General features: G+C 43.9%; 1 protein-coding gene across 1 annotated transcript in view; it reads left to right on the top strand.

Moving 5' to 3' along the window:
• The first annotated feature begins 409 nt into the window (after positions 1-409).
• abcc2 (ATP binding cassette subfamily C member 2) overlaps positions 410-16,484 on the top strand; it is a 51,960-nt gene continuing 35,885 nt past the window's right edge. The window contains exons 1-14 of the mRNA XM_080782168.1: positions 410-644; positions 5,476-5,649; positions 6,079-6,225; positions 6,702-6,842; positions 7,308-7,433; positions 7,688-7,743; positions 8,731-8,977; positions 9,665-9,846; positions 10,230-10,407; positions 10,795-11,049; positions 12,161-12,226; positions 13,419-13,556; positions 13,840-13,986; positions 15,866-15,950. Coding sequence (XP_080638294.1) covers positions 597-644; positions 5,476-5,649; positions 6,079-6,225; positions 6,702-6,842; positions 7,308-7,433; positions 7,688-7,743; positions 8,731-8,977; positions 9,665-9,846; positions 10,230-10,407; positions 10,795-11,049; positions 12,161-12,226; positions 13,419-13,556; positions 13,840-13,986; positions 15,866-15,950 — 1,990 coding nt within the window. The 5' untranslated portion in view covers positions 410-596. The remainder of the gene's footprint in view (positions 645-5,475; positions 5,650-6,078; positions 6,226-6,701; positions 6,843-7,307; positions 7,434-7,687; positions 7,744-8,730; positions 8,978-9,664; positions 9,847-10,229; positions 10,408-10,794; positions 11,050-12,160; positions 12,227-13,418; positions 13,557-13,839; positions 13,987-15,865; positions 15,951-16,484) is intronic.

Here is a 16,484-nt window from a genome sequence, read left to right as displayed (position 1 = left end):
TGGAGAACAATTCACACAAACAGCACCAGTGTGGAGGGAGGGCTTTGAAGTTGAAGTCGTTTAAACTTAAAAGCCCTACTACCTCCATAAGGGAAAGAGGAGGACTTTAAACTTAAAAGTCCTCCTCTTTCCCTTTCCCTTACTGTCACTCTCCCCTCTCTCTCTCTCTCTCCCTCTCTCACAAACACACACAAGGTTTGCTGGCCTATAGTTGGCTGGACTTTAGACAGACTGTGCAGTTCGTAGTCCCAGTGCAGATTAATTCTGCAGAGAGTCGGGGGGTAGATTTATTACATCTGTTGGCAGATGTGTGTGTGTGCAAGTCTGCATGCTCGTTGTGTTAAGCATTAACACTGCTCTTCAAAGACCTCCGGTTCATTTCTGTTTCTCTCTTGTCTATTATGGCGAGCTTGCGAGGTCTGCCTTCTGTTTAAAAGTGCTCCATGGCTCAAAGTCCTTTGGAGTGCTCTGATTTATTGTGGAGTGTGTGTGTGGGGTCAGGAGTGAACGCGTGGGCCGCTGTCTAAAGCGGGGGACAGTGAAAGCGACTGTTTGTATGGTCATCCGAGGGACCGTAAAGCCGTTCATCTGGGACCATGCCTGCTGCTGAAGCCCTGGAGGAGTTCTGTGGTTCAGTCTTCTGGGTGAGTGAGTGGGTATGTGATGTGATGGGATTGGGGCCCTCACTGTGGGAGATCAGCAGAACACACTGTTTACTACAGAAGGTGATCAAGTAGTATCATTATTTTGAGCTGTTGACGGATCACAGGTACTTTCCATACTCGAGTTTGAAAAGTAGGCCCACTTTGTCAAAGATCTGTGACCAATATTAATACTATTAACACCGTAGTATTTAAACCACTCTCAAGCTGGTGTCCCTATTTTGGGCATGACATTATACAGTAGTTGAAAATGTTTTGAAAATTTGGGGAATTTAATTTATTTATTCTCACAAATAGCGAGAATAGCAGATCTACAAGTTCACAATTTGGTTAACTTGCAGATCTGCTATTTTACTAAGTGGTTAAAGCGAAATGATGTTTAAGAAAATTGTTTACAAACAAATACATAATAATAATAATAATAATGATAAATATAGCTGCAAGCAGATCGGTGTTTTTTATGACAATTATGTGTGTCCTTGTTTCTGACATGACTCAGCATTTCTGACATGACTCAGCATTTCTGACATGACTCAGCATTTCTGACATGGCTGAGCATTTCTGACAGCTCTGTATTCATGAGAGGTTATTCACTACACTGAATACCACAATAATGTATAATAATGTATCGACTTTTAGGCGCCCCAACCAAAAATATGGAGAAACTTCATCCATCATCCAAGTTCATGAATTCGCTGCTGGTTTAAACGAATTGTAATATAACAAAACAATAGCTCAATTTAGACTTTAGGACGTTATTTTGTTCCGATCCATATACAGTAGTACTTAGAAGGTTGCTTTATGCATTTGAGTATGTAATTATTTGTACTAGCAGTGTGAGCTGCTGCTCTGTGCAGTGTGCACATGACATTTTGCGACTCGACTCTCGAGCCGTTGACTCCTTGAGGAACCGGGCCGAGGTGAGAAAGCCAGACGTGCCGCTCGCGGCCGCGACGTGCACGTTTGTGTGTGTCATTGACTCACTGACTGAGGGCTGAGGAGCATGCGGGCGCCTGCTCCAGCAGCAAATGGAGGCAGGGACAGGGAAAATGAAGACAAATTAGGGTTTTTATCTCTGGCGCCTGTCAACACGATTTGTCCCCAAATCTCCAGAAAAACTAGCTAGATTTGTCGCTAGAAGCCTCACTATAATTCAGTCGCTAGGGGGGTCTGGAAAGTAGCTAAAAATAGCGACAAATCCCCTGCTGGCTGCTCTCCCAAAACATTGCTCGATGACAGTTGTTTGATGACATTTGATTTTAGTTTTTATCCACTTTTTTGTCACTATGCTATTCCCTCCCCGCACAGATTTCTGTGTGTGTTGTAGGCCCTAACTATAATTACTTTTGAAGTGTGTGTGTGTGTGTGTGGTGCTGATTTTGGCGACTAAAACTATGATGATAAATGTTTGAAGATTTACTTTTTTCACTGAGGAAAACTAAATAAAAATGAAGCTATGATGACAAACTAAGACAAAATAATGTCCGATCTACAAGCTCACAACACGTCGATGCGTTGTGATCTTCTAGATTGGCTATTTGTGTCGACTAAATTAACTGAAGATTTATTCAACCAAAACCTTATGATATTTAGTCGACTAAAACATTTCCGATGACTAAAACTAAATGGATTTTTATTCAAAAGACTATGACTATAAATAAATTTGCTGTCAAAATCAATACTAAATGTGTGCGTGACTCAGGGCAGGTGTTTCATGGAGGCCACTATGGCCTGCGGTGCTGCGCCCCTCAGTATGGCTGTAGTTTCCCTCAAAACAATCCTATGCCGTGAGGCCGCAGTGGCCTTGATGTGCCACCCACACTCACACTGTTGTTTTCAACTCTGTACTCTTTTCCTGTCAATATAGGCTTAGACAGCAGTGACTGTTGAGAATCGTATATAGAGGGTATGTGCATGCATAATGTGAGTGGCAACATTGTTTAATGCAATCAGATATGACTTTTCTTTTTGGATGTATGGCCTGTCAAGGCCAGACAATTGTTCTTAGTATGTGTTCCCGCGTAACAATAGAGCATACCCTCTAGTGTAGTTGAGTGACATCATGTGCACATAACCGGTGTGGGGTTCGATTTTGAGCATGATGTGAACGACTGCATGCATTCAGGATTCATATTCTCAGTCCACACGACTGATTTCAGCTGTTTCCCTGACCAAGATGGCCGCTCCATAGACTTCTGTGATAACAGCGATCTTCATTATTAAATTGTCGCTACCTCGTGGTTACAATATTACGAAGGATGGAGTGCGGACCGGGAGCGACAGCCCCCTGCTATTCATTTCACTGGAAGTTGCTCAGTGGCGTTTTGAAGCACTCAGAAGAATGCTCAACTATTATTTTTAAATCGATTTGGAAGTGCTCAATGTTAAACCCCAGCTGCACTGGGTTTACTCGTACTAAATGCACGGGCCTGCCTGCAGTCCCAGCCTTGACCAGTAGGTCAAGTTGAGCGCTTCAACGTTGGCCAGCCCTTCTGGGGGCTTGGCGGCAGTGAACACCAGAGGCCTCCCACCCCCCACGCCACGGCCCGCCCTCACTTACGTTCATCCACGTCATGCATATAGAGATGATGCGGCGAAGTAAAGAAAATAAAGCTTGTTGATGAAGGTCAGGTATTCAACGCTACTTTTCTTTGTTTCATCTATGAGTTCAATGGCAAGCCTACATGTCTGTCTGATATGCTCTGCGCTAATGGCTTGTGCAAATAAGTGTCTATACAGTTGAAGACAGATAGAGAACCTTGAAGCAGCTGTGGATAACTAAATCTGTCAGCAAGTTGTGAAGGCCAGTTAATTGCCCACAACATGGCTAGCCATATTCTGAAGGGGAGTTCAGAATATGTTCAGAACATGTGTTCAATTGTGTTCAAGGCCAGCATTCCAGGCATACTGCTCACACAATATACATTACAACGTATCTCCACACAAAGTAACCTGATTGAAGGACGAGACGGGCATGAGCTCAGGGGCATGCATGGCTGTCTTTCAGCATCTCTGTCCCAAGGTCGTCAGGACCACAGGCGTTGCCAGGTTTCAACCTTTGTATGCCGTCTTCTAAATCTTTAGAATTAGGATTTAGATTTTATTTGATTTTGACTGCCAATTTCTGTCTAATTTGCATCTGTTGATGATTGAGATTGTTGATATTGTTTGCACAGTTTGTAAGTTTGTAAAAAAAAGAAAAAAGGTCTTGTGACCATTTTGTAGTGCCAGGTTATCTTTGATTGTGGGGGTGTTTTTGGTCGCTTAAACTGTAAAAAGAAAAAATATATATATACTGTGTGTATATGTGTATATATATATATATATTAAAACAAAATTTAACCCAATAATCTTAAAGGTTAGTTTTGGCAGTTGCCTACCTCTGGCTCCATAGCTCCATAGCTCTAATAAAGGCATTAGAGCTATGGACCAGAGCTAGCAGTTGCCTCACCTCTCCGATGTCTGATGGCTGGCTATGTGTGCAAGTACATAGGCTGAATCCCAGGGCGTGGTATGGCTTGGACTTCCTTGTTTACGTAATTATTGGTGAAATACGACTCAAATATAGGACACAGTCCAGGCTACTTCTACATATTAATGCTGCTTGAGATAAGTTCTCCTGAGACATGGCACTGTTGCCTGCCTGGTGTCTATAGTGGATCTAGAATAGCAGACTCAGCTCAATGCTGGTAGCTTGGTCTCTGTTACCTTGGTCTCTGGTAGGCCTATATAGCGCCGCTGTCCCGACCCTTTCATGACGACGACTGGCCCCAGGAAATAATTCCCCATTCATTTTCCTCATTCAAAAAGTATTTATTTAAAGACCTTTAAAGCCTGGGTCAAAGCCAACACGGATCGTGACAAATCATGACAACAAACAATATTTTGGGCCGAACAAATAATTACAACGAAGAAAAACAACAGCAAAAAGTTTTGTACCCTGCCCTTTTTTTCTTGATTTTTTTTCATGATTTGTCACGATCCGAGTTGGCTTTGACCCAGGCTTTAAAGGCCTTAAATAAATACTTTTTGAAGTGTCTATGGGGAAAATGAATGGGGAATTATGTCCTGGGCCTATCGTGTCGTCATGAAAGTGGGCGGGACTGCAACGCTCTATACTATAGGCTAGGGCTGTCACCATTGGCCAGCTGTGACATGGGCTGTGGCTGGCTTGAGGTGTGTCTGGCTGAACTGTGGTCCCCCCCCCCCCCCCCCCTCTCTCTCTCTCTCTGTTGATCTAATGCTAATGAGCAGGGATGTTTATCACCCATGAGACGTCCTTGATTACATGTCTAATCACGGAGACAAACAGTCTCTATGGTGTAATGTAGTGAGAGGTTGAGTCCAGGGAAGTGTCGGTATTATGCCATGCACCTTTGACCGCCCTAGAGCAAGCCTTTGTGACCAACAACCACTCTTACATACCATCTCAGAGCTAGGTTATAGGTGCAGCAGACTATTTGTTTTTATATTCGGCAGCCTAGGCCCTAGGACATACCCACAGACTGGTAGTTAGAGGGGTTCAAAAATGCCCAAATCCCCAAAGGGATGCCCAAAAATTTGGCAAAAAGGCTGCCAAAGTATCATGTTGGCTGTGCTATAAAGCTGCCTCATACCCAGGGAGTAGCCTACTGAGTGACTTGCTTTTTGTATCATGAAGATGTGCCATTGATTTTGTGAATGTAACCTTACTGCACCTATACTATGTGTGTCCCTGTATATTTCTCCTTTATGTGGACATATTAAACAAATGTTTCAAATGTACCCGCTTCCTCTCTCCTCTCTCTGGTTCTGTGTACCGACGTGACGCCAGAACTCCACATACGTGGACAGAGCAGAGCCAGACCTCCCTGTGTGTTTGGAGCAGACCGTGTTGGTGTGGATCCCTCTGGGCTTCCTGTGGCTCATCTGTGGCCCCTGGCACCTTGCTGCTCTGTTCAGGAGCAGAGGACCAAAACATCTGTCCCGGCTCTATCGCTGCAAACAGGTAAGACATCTGTCCCGGCTCTATGGCTGCAAACAGGTAAGACATCTGTCCCGGCTCTATGGCTGCAAACAGGTAAGACATCTGTCCCGGCTCTATGTCTGCAAACAGTCCAGGCTCACTCTATATCGGCATGATCGTTAGAAGTGGGAAGGCAGATAGCTGAGGAAAGACTATACGTCGTCAACATCTTCGGCAAACATCATAATGTGTGACTTTATTCAGTTATTGTCGACCTGACAAGGTATATAACTTTGTAAACTAAAAGCTTACGAGTACCCTATTGCGTGAATAATTTTGTTGCACAATGACAGGTCCATCATCAAAATAAAAATAAAACGCTGGCTAGTAAATATATGACACATTTTTGGAAAACAATCGTTTTGCTTGCCTTTGTCACACTCACATACTTCTCCTCGCTCACCCTTTCAGCTTATCGCAGGTCTGCTGTTCCTGACGGCCATTGCAGGCCTGGCCTTAACATTAGGACAGGATTATGGCCCTGGGACTGATGCAAGTGCAACTGGGAGGCATGCGGCAGTGTTTTATACCAACCCTGTCCTGTTTGCTGTTTCATGGGTAAGTAGAGCAGATGTTAGTTAACCCATTCTGAACGGGAACCCATTTTGGTGTTTAGCATCACGTTATGCTTTAGCTATTGAAAAATAGCAGATCTACAAGCTCGTAGCGCGCCACCGAGTGGCGCGCTACGAGCTTGTAGGTCTCCTATTTTTGAAAAATCGAAGAACCGCTGACATTTTTTAGAATCTGATCTCAGGTCAGAATGGGTTAATCAGACCCAGTGTGTGTCCAGTGGAAACCTCGTATGAATCTGATCTCAGGTCAGAATGGGTTAAACATGTCCATGTCAAGGAGCCTCAAAGATGTCCTCACTCCTCAGATAGGGCCCTTCTGGTCATTCCAAACTCTAGACCAGTGGTTCTCAAACGTTTTTTGATGCAGGGCACCCTGTAAAGAACCTTTTTATTCACAAAGTGAGGCTAAAATAAGTGCCGTACAAAACGGTTAAACCAAGTATCATTGTTCTTTTCTAGCTCCTGCTCATGTTGTGCCAAGAAGGACTACGCCGTCGAGACGGAGTCGTCGATTCAGCCACTCTCTTTAATTTCTGGCTGCTGCTGGTGGTGTGTGACATCTTCCCATTCCAGACCCTTCTGAGAGAGGCACTCAGACAGGTATGGACATTGAGACAACCTTCTGAGAGAGGCACTTAGACAGGTATGGACAGTGAGACAACCTTTTGAGAGAGGCATGCAGGTATGGACAGTGAGACAACCTTCTGAGAGAGGCACTCAGACAGATATGGACATTGAGACAACCACATTGAGGAATGTACAGTATCTTGCAATCTGCAATAGAGCAGCCCACAAAAAAATTAACGTAGGCCTATTACCGGTTACTATACTTTGGTACGACATACCATTGGTCCGATCGACTACCTACCCCAAACCCTAACCATCACCGCAAGCACGGGGCAGCACACCTAAACCTAACCCCCAACCAATGCTCCTTCGAACCAATGATATGTCGGACCAAAGGATGCTCCCCCCTATTACCACTATTTTAGCAAGGTGAGGAGGTGATGATATTAATTAGAATGCAACCATTTCCTCCTCTTATCGCCCTTCTTTTATCGGCAGGGAGGATCGGTCCAAGATGTCCCGCGGTTCTGCCTTTTCTACATTGGTTTTGGGCTGGAGCTCGTAGGTCTTGTCCTCTCTTCGTTCGCTGACATTCCTCTGGAAGCAGAGGAACTCATCAAGAAGGTAACCGATCTGTCTACTCCTCCTGACATGACATGACAGCCTTGAGTAATGTGTAGGCCAGGGCGAAAGCAGCTGTTCAAACACCAATTTTCAACATTTATATAACATAATTATTGTATTGTATCGTATTGTTTACGAGAATGCCAACATAGTTACTGTTCTTTCACACGAATACTGTACTATATAGCCATGATTTTAACATTATCTGATGCCCTCTAAGCTTTATTCATCTATGCATTTTCTTTGTACCATAGAATCCAGAGGCCGGTGCACCATTTCTGAGCCGAATTACTTTCCAATGGCTCAACAGGTATAGCCGGCATTACTAATTTGTTATCATAAATGTGTTGCCATGTACAGCGATCAAGTGTTGTCTTTGTTTTTCTCCTTTATTTTCTCCTTTTCTGTAAAAGGGTATGTGCAATAAGCTATGGCTTCAGCCTATGCCTTTTCGGTCAGAAATGTGTTTTATTACGGTTTATTATTTTGTATATATAACTAAACTAAACAGGGATTTCAAGATTCAGATTACAAGATCGCTTGAGAATGTTTTTTGTGTCGATCCTGTCCTGTCCCCCTCACCGTGTTGTTTTTCTGTCCTGTCCCCCTCACCGTGTTGTCTTTCTGTCCTGTCCTCCTCACCATGTTGTCTTTCTGTCCTGTCCTCCTCACCATGTTGTCTTTCTGTCCTGTCCCCCTCACCATGTTGTCTTTCTGTCCTGTCCCCCTCACCGTGTTGTCTTTCTGTCCTGTCCTCCTCACCATGTTGTCTTTCTGTCCTGTCCCCCTCACCGTGTTGTCTTTCTGTCCTGACCCCCTCACCATGTTGTCTTTCTGTCCTGTCCCCCTCACCATGTTGTCTTTCTGTCCTGTCCTCCTCACCATGTTGTCTTTCTGTCCTGTCCCCCTCACCATGTTGTCTTTCTGTCCTGTCCCCCTCACCGTGTTGTCTTTCTGTCCTGTCCCCCTCACCGTGTTGTCTTTCTGTCCTGTCCTCCTCACCATGTTGTCTTTCTGTCCTGTCCCCCTCACCGTGTTGTCTTTCTGTCCTGTCCTCCTCACCGTGTTGTCTTTCTGTCCTGTCCTCCTCACCATGTTGTCTTTCTGTCCTGTCCCCCTCACCATGTTGTCTTTCTGTCCTGTCCCCCTCACCGTGTTGTCTTTCTGTCCTGTCCCCCTCACCATGTTGTCTTTCTGTCCTGTCCCCCTCACCGTGTTGTCTTTCTGTCCTGTCCCCCTCACCGTGTTGTCTTTCTGTCCTGTCCTCCTCACCACCGTTTGCCCCTGTCTTTCCCAGCATGGTGATGAAGGGCTTCAAGCTGCCGCTGGTGCAGGACGACATGTATGACCTGAAAGACGTCGACTCCACAGACTACCTCAGCCAGCGCTTCCAGAACGTCATGCTGGTGGAGCTGGCGGCCGCCAAGGTCCAGCTCCGCAAGAGAGAAGCCAAGAGGCAGGAGCTGCTCCGAGAGAAGGACGTCCTGCAGAACGGCCTCTCCAATGGACTCGGGAAGGGAGTCAGTCAGGATGTGCTGATGATGGTGAGCGTGCTTATTTATAAGCATGCGGTCGTATATTTATTCAAAGATTTGCACACATTTCCCACAATGTTTCAGAAATAGCAGATCTACAAGTGCATAGCGTGGCACGAAGTTACTGGCACGCCGTGAGCTTGTAGATCTGCTATTTTTGAATAGCCAAAGTATAAAAATCTTTATGTGCATAGCTGCGTAATATGCGATATTTGGGGCTTAATTTGAGTTAGTTATTAAAATAAACGATGATAGCTTAGCATCCCGGACATCTGACTGTGTAACACAGTGAAGAAAACTAGCGCATGTTGTGATCCGTTGAACCGGAAATGACATCGCCAGATTCGCTCTATTTGCTCAAAATCGGCATAATGGTGAAGTTACCGCCACCATCAGGACTGGGTATAATACTATAGGATTACCGTGTTAAAATGAGATATAGTGTGTATGTCACAGATTTTTCTATTGGCATTAAAATGATGAATTAAACATATGAATAGTGCAGGTAGAAAGCACAATCCACTGTTAATTAGGGTGGCCATAATAGGGTTGCTTGGTGTGCATGGCGATTAACCTTTGTACAGTACTAACCCACTACGTTCACCATCAATGATCATAATTATCTTGAAATAAATTATCTCAATTTGCGCCGTGCACTCACAATGCTTGGATGCCTTTTTTCTTTCTTTCTCTCAGGAGGAAAAGGGAAAGACGGAAAACAAGAAGAAGAACAAAGAGACTAAGAAAGAAGAGAAAGATTTCCCTCAGTCATGGCTCGTCACGACCCTTTACAAGAGCTTCAAATTCATTATGCTGAAATCAGCCTTCTACAAACTTCTACAAGACATGCTGACCTTTGTTAGTCCTCAGCTCCTCAAGTAAACAACACGCACACGCACACACACACACACACACACACACACACACACACACACGCACACACACACACACACACACACACACACACACTGGAAGCCCCTCTTATGTGTATTCATTTTCATCAGCCATTGGCTCAGAGCTTACAAGGCCATGGAGGTAATCAAGTGTTGTATGACTGCAGGTGAGGTCAGCAGTTAGCCTCATAAATCCCATCAATGACCAACCTAAGCACAGCATCATGTGTTTCGTCACCTCATGTTATCCTGTCATCGTATCACTCACAACTGGCCTTTTTCCTGAAGATTATTATAGGGAGATTTTATGGTCTTTGTGGCATTGTGGCATTTCTCTGAGCTGAAGACATGTTTCTGCTTCATTCCAGGATGATGATTACGTTCACTCAGGACAAGTCTGCGCACGCGTGGGAGGGCTACCTGTACGCAGTGCTGCTGCTCCTGGCGGCCATCTTGCAGTCTCTGCTGCTGCAGCAGTACTTCCAGCTGTGCTACGTCCTGGGAATGAAGGTCCGCACGGCCATCTTGGCCGCCGTGTACAAGAAGGTAAGTGTCAGTCAGTGGTGGACTGGCCTTTTGACACAGCGGGCATACACTGGTCATTACGGGAATGATCAGAACATAGAGGGATGGTTTGCAGTAAAAGTGGTGGTATTAGGGCTTGTTTGTTTGTGTGTGCGTCGTTCTAGGGCTAGGCTATCTGCAGGCTGGTTGTAGTGCAGGTCGTTCTAGGCAAAAATGTGAGGGGATCCGCGGACAAATTCATCTGGGGGTCCTTGTCATGGAAAGAAAACAGTCAACCGGTCCAAAACGGTCAACCTACCCCTGAGCCAATGCCCTGTGAATAAATTACTGTCTCTTCTCTCCTCTCCTCTCCTCTCCTCTCCTCTCCTCTCCTCTCCTCTCCTCTCCTCTCCTCTCCTCTCCTCTCAGGCCCTGGTGGTGTCGAACGACGTCCGCAAAGAGTCCACGGTGGGCGAGACGGTGAACCTGATGTCGGCCGACGCCCAGCGCTTCAACGACGTCTACAACTTCATCCACCTGATATGGTCGTGCCCTCTGCAGATAATACTCTCTATCGCCTTCCTGTGGCTGGAGCTGGGCCCTTCGGTCCTGGCCGGCCTGGCCGTCATGGTCCTTATGGTGCCCATCAATGGCGTGCTGGCCGCCAAATCCAGAGGCATCCAGGTCAATATGTGTACACTTACATGAGAAACCTCTTATCTCCATATTCAAATGTTTTTGTGTTTTCTTTTTTTTTTTTTTACCCCATTTACATCACACAAAACTAAAGCATAAGATGTCACAGATCTGCAAGCATTTTGTTTTGAGCTTGCCGATCTGCTATACTTTTGCTGTTTTTGAGTTTTAATCATGAAAAGTAGTGTAAGTCAGTGTACACTGTAGTCAGTGATTTCTCTAGGGTAATGTTGTCGTGTTTACCACTTAGCACTTAAGCCCTATTTTAAAGAATGTAAAGAGCAGAATTTTAAAGTCCATTCTAAATGAGATTGGTAACCAGTGGAGGGTGGGCAGGATAGGAGTGATATGGTCAAACTTTCTTGCCCCTGTTAAGAGGCGGGCTGCTGCATTCTGGACCAATTGTAGCCGGTGAATGGATTTTTTTGAAAGACATGAGTAAAGGGAGTTGCAGTAGTCGAGGCGTGAGTAGATGAAAGATGACTTTAGTTAAGTCGAGGTGTGAGAGGAAGGGTTTGATTTTGGACATTTTGCGAAGGTGGTAGAATGAGGACTGGACAACCCTGGACAACTGGCCCTCCAGGGAGAGGTTAGAATCAAGAGTGACACCTAGGTTTCTAGCTGCGGGTGTAATGTTGTGGCGTATAGGGAATAAGGGAACCATGGTTGCTTTCTTGGCACGCTCTATCAGAAGGTGGGCCAAATATAAGGACTTCGGTTTTAGTTTGGTTAAGTTGGAGAAAGTTATTGCCCATCCAAAATTGAATGTCGGAAAGGCAGGACATCAGTGACGCACATTTGTCAATAGTTTTTTGACTGGCTTAATAAAAAAAGGTGTTTGTTTGCAATGTTCTGCTTGAGCTAGGGTTCAAGGCAAGAGCGACATGATGTGCCTTTTTGTGCCTTCTTTTCTTTATTCAGCTATACAGTGTGTGTCTTGAGACAACTTGTTGTGATTTGACACTATAATAAAATTGAATTGAATTGAATTGAATTGTCTGCTCCCGAGATGCACCGTCGGACTCGAGGCCGAGGAACCTCCCTTTATTCCAATAAATGCATTTTATAAAGCATTTTGTTTACCTCGTTCCCTTTTCAGGTGGAGAACATGAAATACAAGGACAAGAGGCTGAAAATAATGAATGAGATACTGAATGGCATCAAGGTCAGTGCCCTTTTCACATCTATTCAATATAACCGAGCTTCTTGGTATTTGGGTGAATTCCATGAGAAATGTGACTCTTTCTGATACAAGACTAACTGGCGGCAAACAATTTCTTGTTTTTTTCTTTTTCGTTTTAAATAGTAAAAAAGGCAAATAAGTTTATGGTTAAGGGCTGGCTAAAATAGTGCCCTAAATATTGTCTGGGACTTTAGATATCACTATATCATGGTATAGAACTAAGTGCTGTCTGTTCCTGCCTTTAGAAATCTTTAGTGGCTCAGGGGTAGAGTGGCCGGATGGTAACCGCAAGGTCGTCAGTTCGAACCAGGGCTCTCCCAGAGTTAGTGTCGAAGTGTCCTTGAGCATGACACCGAACCCCTAATTGCTCCTGATGTGCTGATTGGTGCAATCAGTGTATGAATGTGTGTGTGAATGGGTGAATGTAATGCACAATCTATGTAATAGATTGGATAAAGGCGCTATATAAATGCACCATTTACCATCACTGATGATTATTTATCCAAAATCTCATTGTGTAAATACTGTATTTTGGGAAAGCACCAATAGTGATCCCCACAATGTTGATATCAAAAAAATATTGTGATATTAGATTTGATGCATATACCAACTATATTCTGATCAACTAATAATCTTCCTGGGAGATATTTCACATTCACATAGAGATATGTGATTTGATTATATCATCTCTGCTTTCAAGCAGCAGATCCACAAGCTCAAAATGTGTTGCTTTGCCCCACGTTTCAAACTTGTTGATGCCTTTTGATGTCTTTGTGTGGCATAGTGTGATCAAGTATAGGGCCTTAATTCAAGACAAAACACAAAAAGTTTAAATTGGGACATAAGAGGACATCAACAGTATTATATATAGTATACTATGGTTACCGTACTGGTTCAGTCTGCGTGGGTAAGCACTATAAGCAGGATGGGTGGAGGACTGGAGGAGGATGGTAATGGGTTTCTTGAAGTCTTTCCAAAACAAACAACACGCTAACACACAACTAGACATTTCAGGCAGAGTTCATTATCCTGCGCCCGCCACCTGGGGATTGATTATTGGCTTTTAGCTACAGAAAGTGCGGTCCTTTGTTCCTCGTGTTATTAGAGGCCCTTCCCTTTCCGCATCCTCACACTGCCTGCTCTGCTCTCAATGCCACCACTACACCCCCCACAGATTCTGAAGCTGTACGCATGGGAGCCGTCCTTCCAGGCACAGGTGGAGGGAATTAGAGAGGAGGAGTTGAAGGTCATGAAGAAGTTCGCCTACCTCAATTCTGTCTCTATTTTCATTTTCTCCTGCGCTCCAGCTCTGGTGAGTGCAGAAACCATATTATCCATTTTGGGCGGGAACCCCTTTTGGTGTCAGCATTATGTTACTTGCTATTGAAAAAATAGCAGATCTACAAGCTCATACGAACTTGTAGGTTTGCTATTTTTAGAATCTGATCTCAGGTCAAAATGGGTTAATGAGATGAGATGAAATTAAATTAGATGAGATGAGATGAAATTACATGAGATCTATGAGACAAGGACATGTTAGTGTCTATAGTCCAGGAACCGTATTTCTCAGTATACTAACCGGTTTCTTCGTGCAGGTGTCTCTGGCCACCTTTGCAGTGTTTGTGGGAGTGAGCCCAGACAACATACTGAACGCTGAGAAAGCGTTCACCTCCATCGCTCTTTTCAACGTCCTTCGATTTCCCCTTGGCATGCTGCCCATGCTCATCGCTGCAATGGTTCAGGTATGGATTGGACACACAATAGACTAGGGTATGCGCATGACATCATCATCATCATACCCGGAAGTTATGCAGGAACCACAGGCGTACATTTTGTCGGTGCAGCCGGTGCAATGCACTGGGGCCTAGAAAGAAAGAAAGAAAGCCTGGGTACCACATGAAGAGTAACACAGTACAACTTCTGTGTTGCATACCAGTGACATCACTGTCCAGTCCTTCTTGGTATCTTTACACCCAAACCGCACCAATGGGTCACCATGTAACTCCTTGCAACCAAACGGTTGCGAGTAGATGCATGGCAACCCATTGGTGTGGTTTGGGTCATTGAATTGAACCAGTTGAATGACTTGGGTCGACATTGCAACAGCACAGGACGCTAAAACCGTCTCGTCCCGTCTCAACCCTTTGGTGAGGTTTGGGCTTTAGTTGCAACGCGTGTGTTCATGATCAGCAGCATTAACAAAGCTCAGCTTAGCCTATTTTGTCACATTCACGCTAAAGCCACACTGGGCAAGACCTACGTTGTAGAGTGCATTGCTGGAATTTGGCAGAAGTACCACTCAAGGAAATGCCGTTGACGCTTTACAAATCTGTTTACATTCTCCGTGTATGAAATAAAGTGTTGTGATTGGTCGAAGAATATCGTATCTGGCGGAAATACATCTGACGGATGTTCCGGACCGACACTTCCGGCTATGCAATCTCTACCTTATATTGTGACCAGGCGTTTCTCTTCGCAGACGAGATGAGTAAGGCTAGGACCGAGGCTACGCTAAAGCTCATTGACTGCCATTGATTGATTCATTGAAAACAGATCGATTGGGTCAACTGTCTTCCACATTTTGGTACATTGATGCGAGACACAAAATTTGCATTGTGCTTAATTGCATTGTGGGCGTGGAATTCTCTAAAATGTGAATGTCATAATAGATGAATACCACCATTTTGACCTGGAAAGGTCTTCTTCATATCAGGTGTTGCAGATCGTAGCAGATGTCTATAGCATCGATATGATGCTAGACATCTGCTAGTGGGTCTGTTTGTTTGTTAGCTTGTTGTCCGGGGCTCATCTCGCAAGACCAAGCAGTGTCAAAGGTGAATGCTGTCATTGCTCCACAAGTTCTTTCGTATTTGTTTGAAATATTTCACATATATGTTTTTAACAGAAATCAGCGGGGGTTGATCTAATTAATGGGATCCAAGTAGGGATGTTGTTAATGAATTGATTAATCGCCGTTAAGAAATTTGTTGGTTAAACGTAACAGTTAATAACTAATTTAATTAATCCAAACGTCTCTGCTTTATAATGTGATGTGAAAGACAAGACAGTGCACTTTTCATTTCCATACAAATATGCCATTGCCTGGCCCTGTATCGCAAATGGTCAAATAACTATTTTATTAAGGAATATAATATGCCTTTTTTATTCTTTCTGTATATCTTATCAATTAACCAGTTAATCAATCGATAAGCTTATCAAAACGTATCAATTAACTAGTGATGCACCGAATATTCGGCTGAAAATTGCTAAAACATTTCAGCCTATTCGGTTTTGGCCCGAATAGGCGGAAAATATATCACCGAATAGTGTATGCAATTAAATGCAAAAAGTGCTGAATGAATGTTTTATAGACCCATAATGGTGATTATTATTTAAGTTAAATTTTGCCATAATCATGTCTTTTACCATAATCATGTAGCTTGTTGTGGCCATAACAGAAATGGTAGGAAAATATATATAATATTACTCATATCCCTACAATTAACTATTAATGCAATAATCGATAATTCCCATCCCTAGATCCAAGTCATTATTAGACCCATCTTGTTTGTTTGAAAATCATAATACATTTTCCATAACCAAGTTGCTTGTGTCTTTTAGACAACAGTGGCCAAAAAGAGACTGGAGAAGTTTTTGGGTGGTGATGACCTCCCTGACGACATTGTACACCATGACTCCAGCTTCAGTAAGCTTCTATACTCATGAGAGATGCCCGCATTGATGTGATAAAAGCGCATTCTACTAATCTCTGTATAACACTACCTATGGCTATAGTGGATTATAAACATATAAATCACATAGCTAGGATTCTGGATAAATGAGCGACCTTGGAGAGGGTTCTGCAGCTTTCAAAGTAGACTTTTGGAATGGCTGGCTCCCCGTTTAAACATCACACAGCTGTATTCGGGCTATTTGCAATGTTGCAGTTTTCTTTCACATCAATGATCGTGTGTGTGTGTGTGTGTGTGTGTGTGTGTGTGTGTGTGTGTGTGTGTGTGTGTGTGTGCGCGCGCTTTATGTCATGCTTTGACTCAATCTCGCAGCATCCCACTGATGCCCATGTGGAAAGTTCAGAGAACGTCGGGATAAATAAAGACTGGATAGATAGACAGACATGAAGCGAATAATGAAAATAGTTTTTTTGATTCAACATGTTTTGCTGTCATATTTTGGAAGAATCGATCCCAACTGTGTGTGTGTGTGTGTGTGTGTGTGTGTG

Source organism: Protomyctophum bolini, assembly GCF_963924005.1.
Source record: "Protomyctophum bolini genome assembly, chromosome: 14".
Lineage (NCBI taxonomy): Eukaryota > Metazoa > Chordata > Actinopteri > Myctophiformes > Myctophidae > Protomyctophum > Protomyctophum bolini.
Note: the sequence above shows the minus strand (reverse complement) of the source record. Positions and strands in the feature narration are given on the sequence as shown.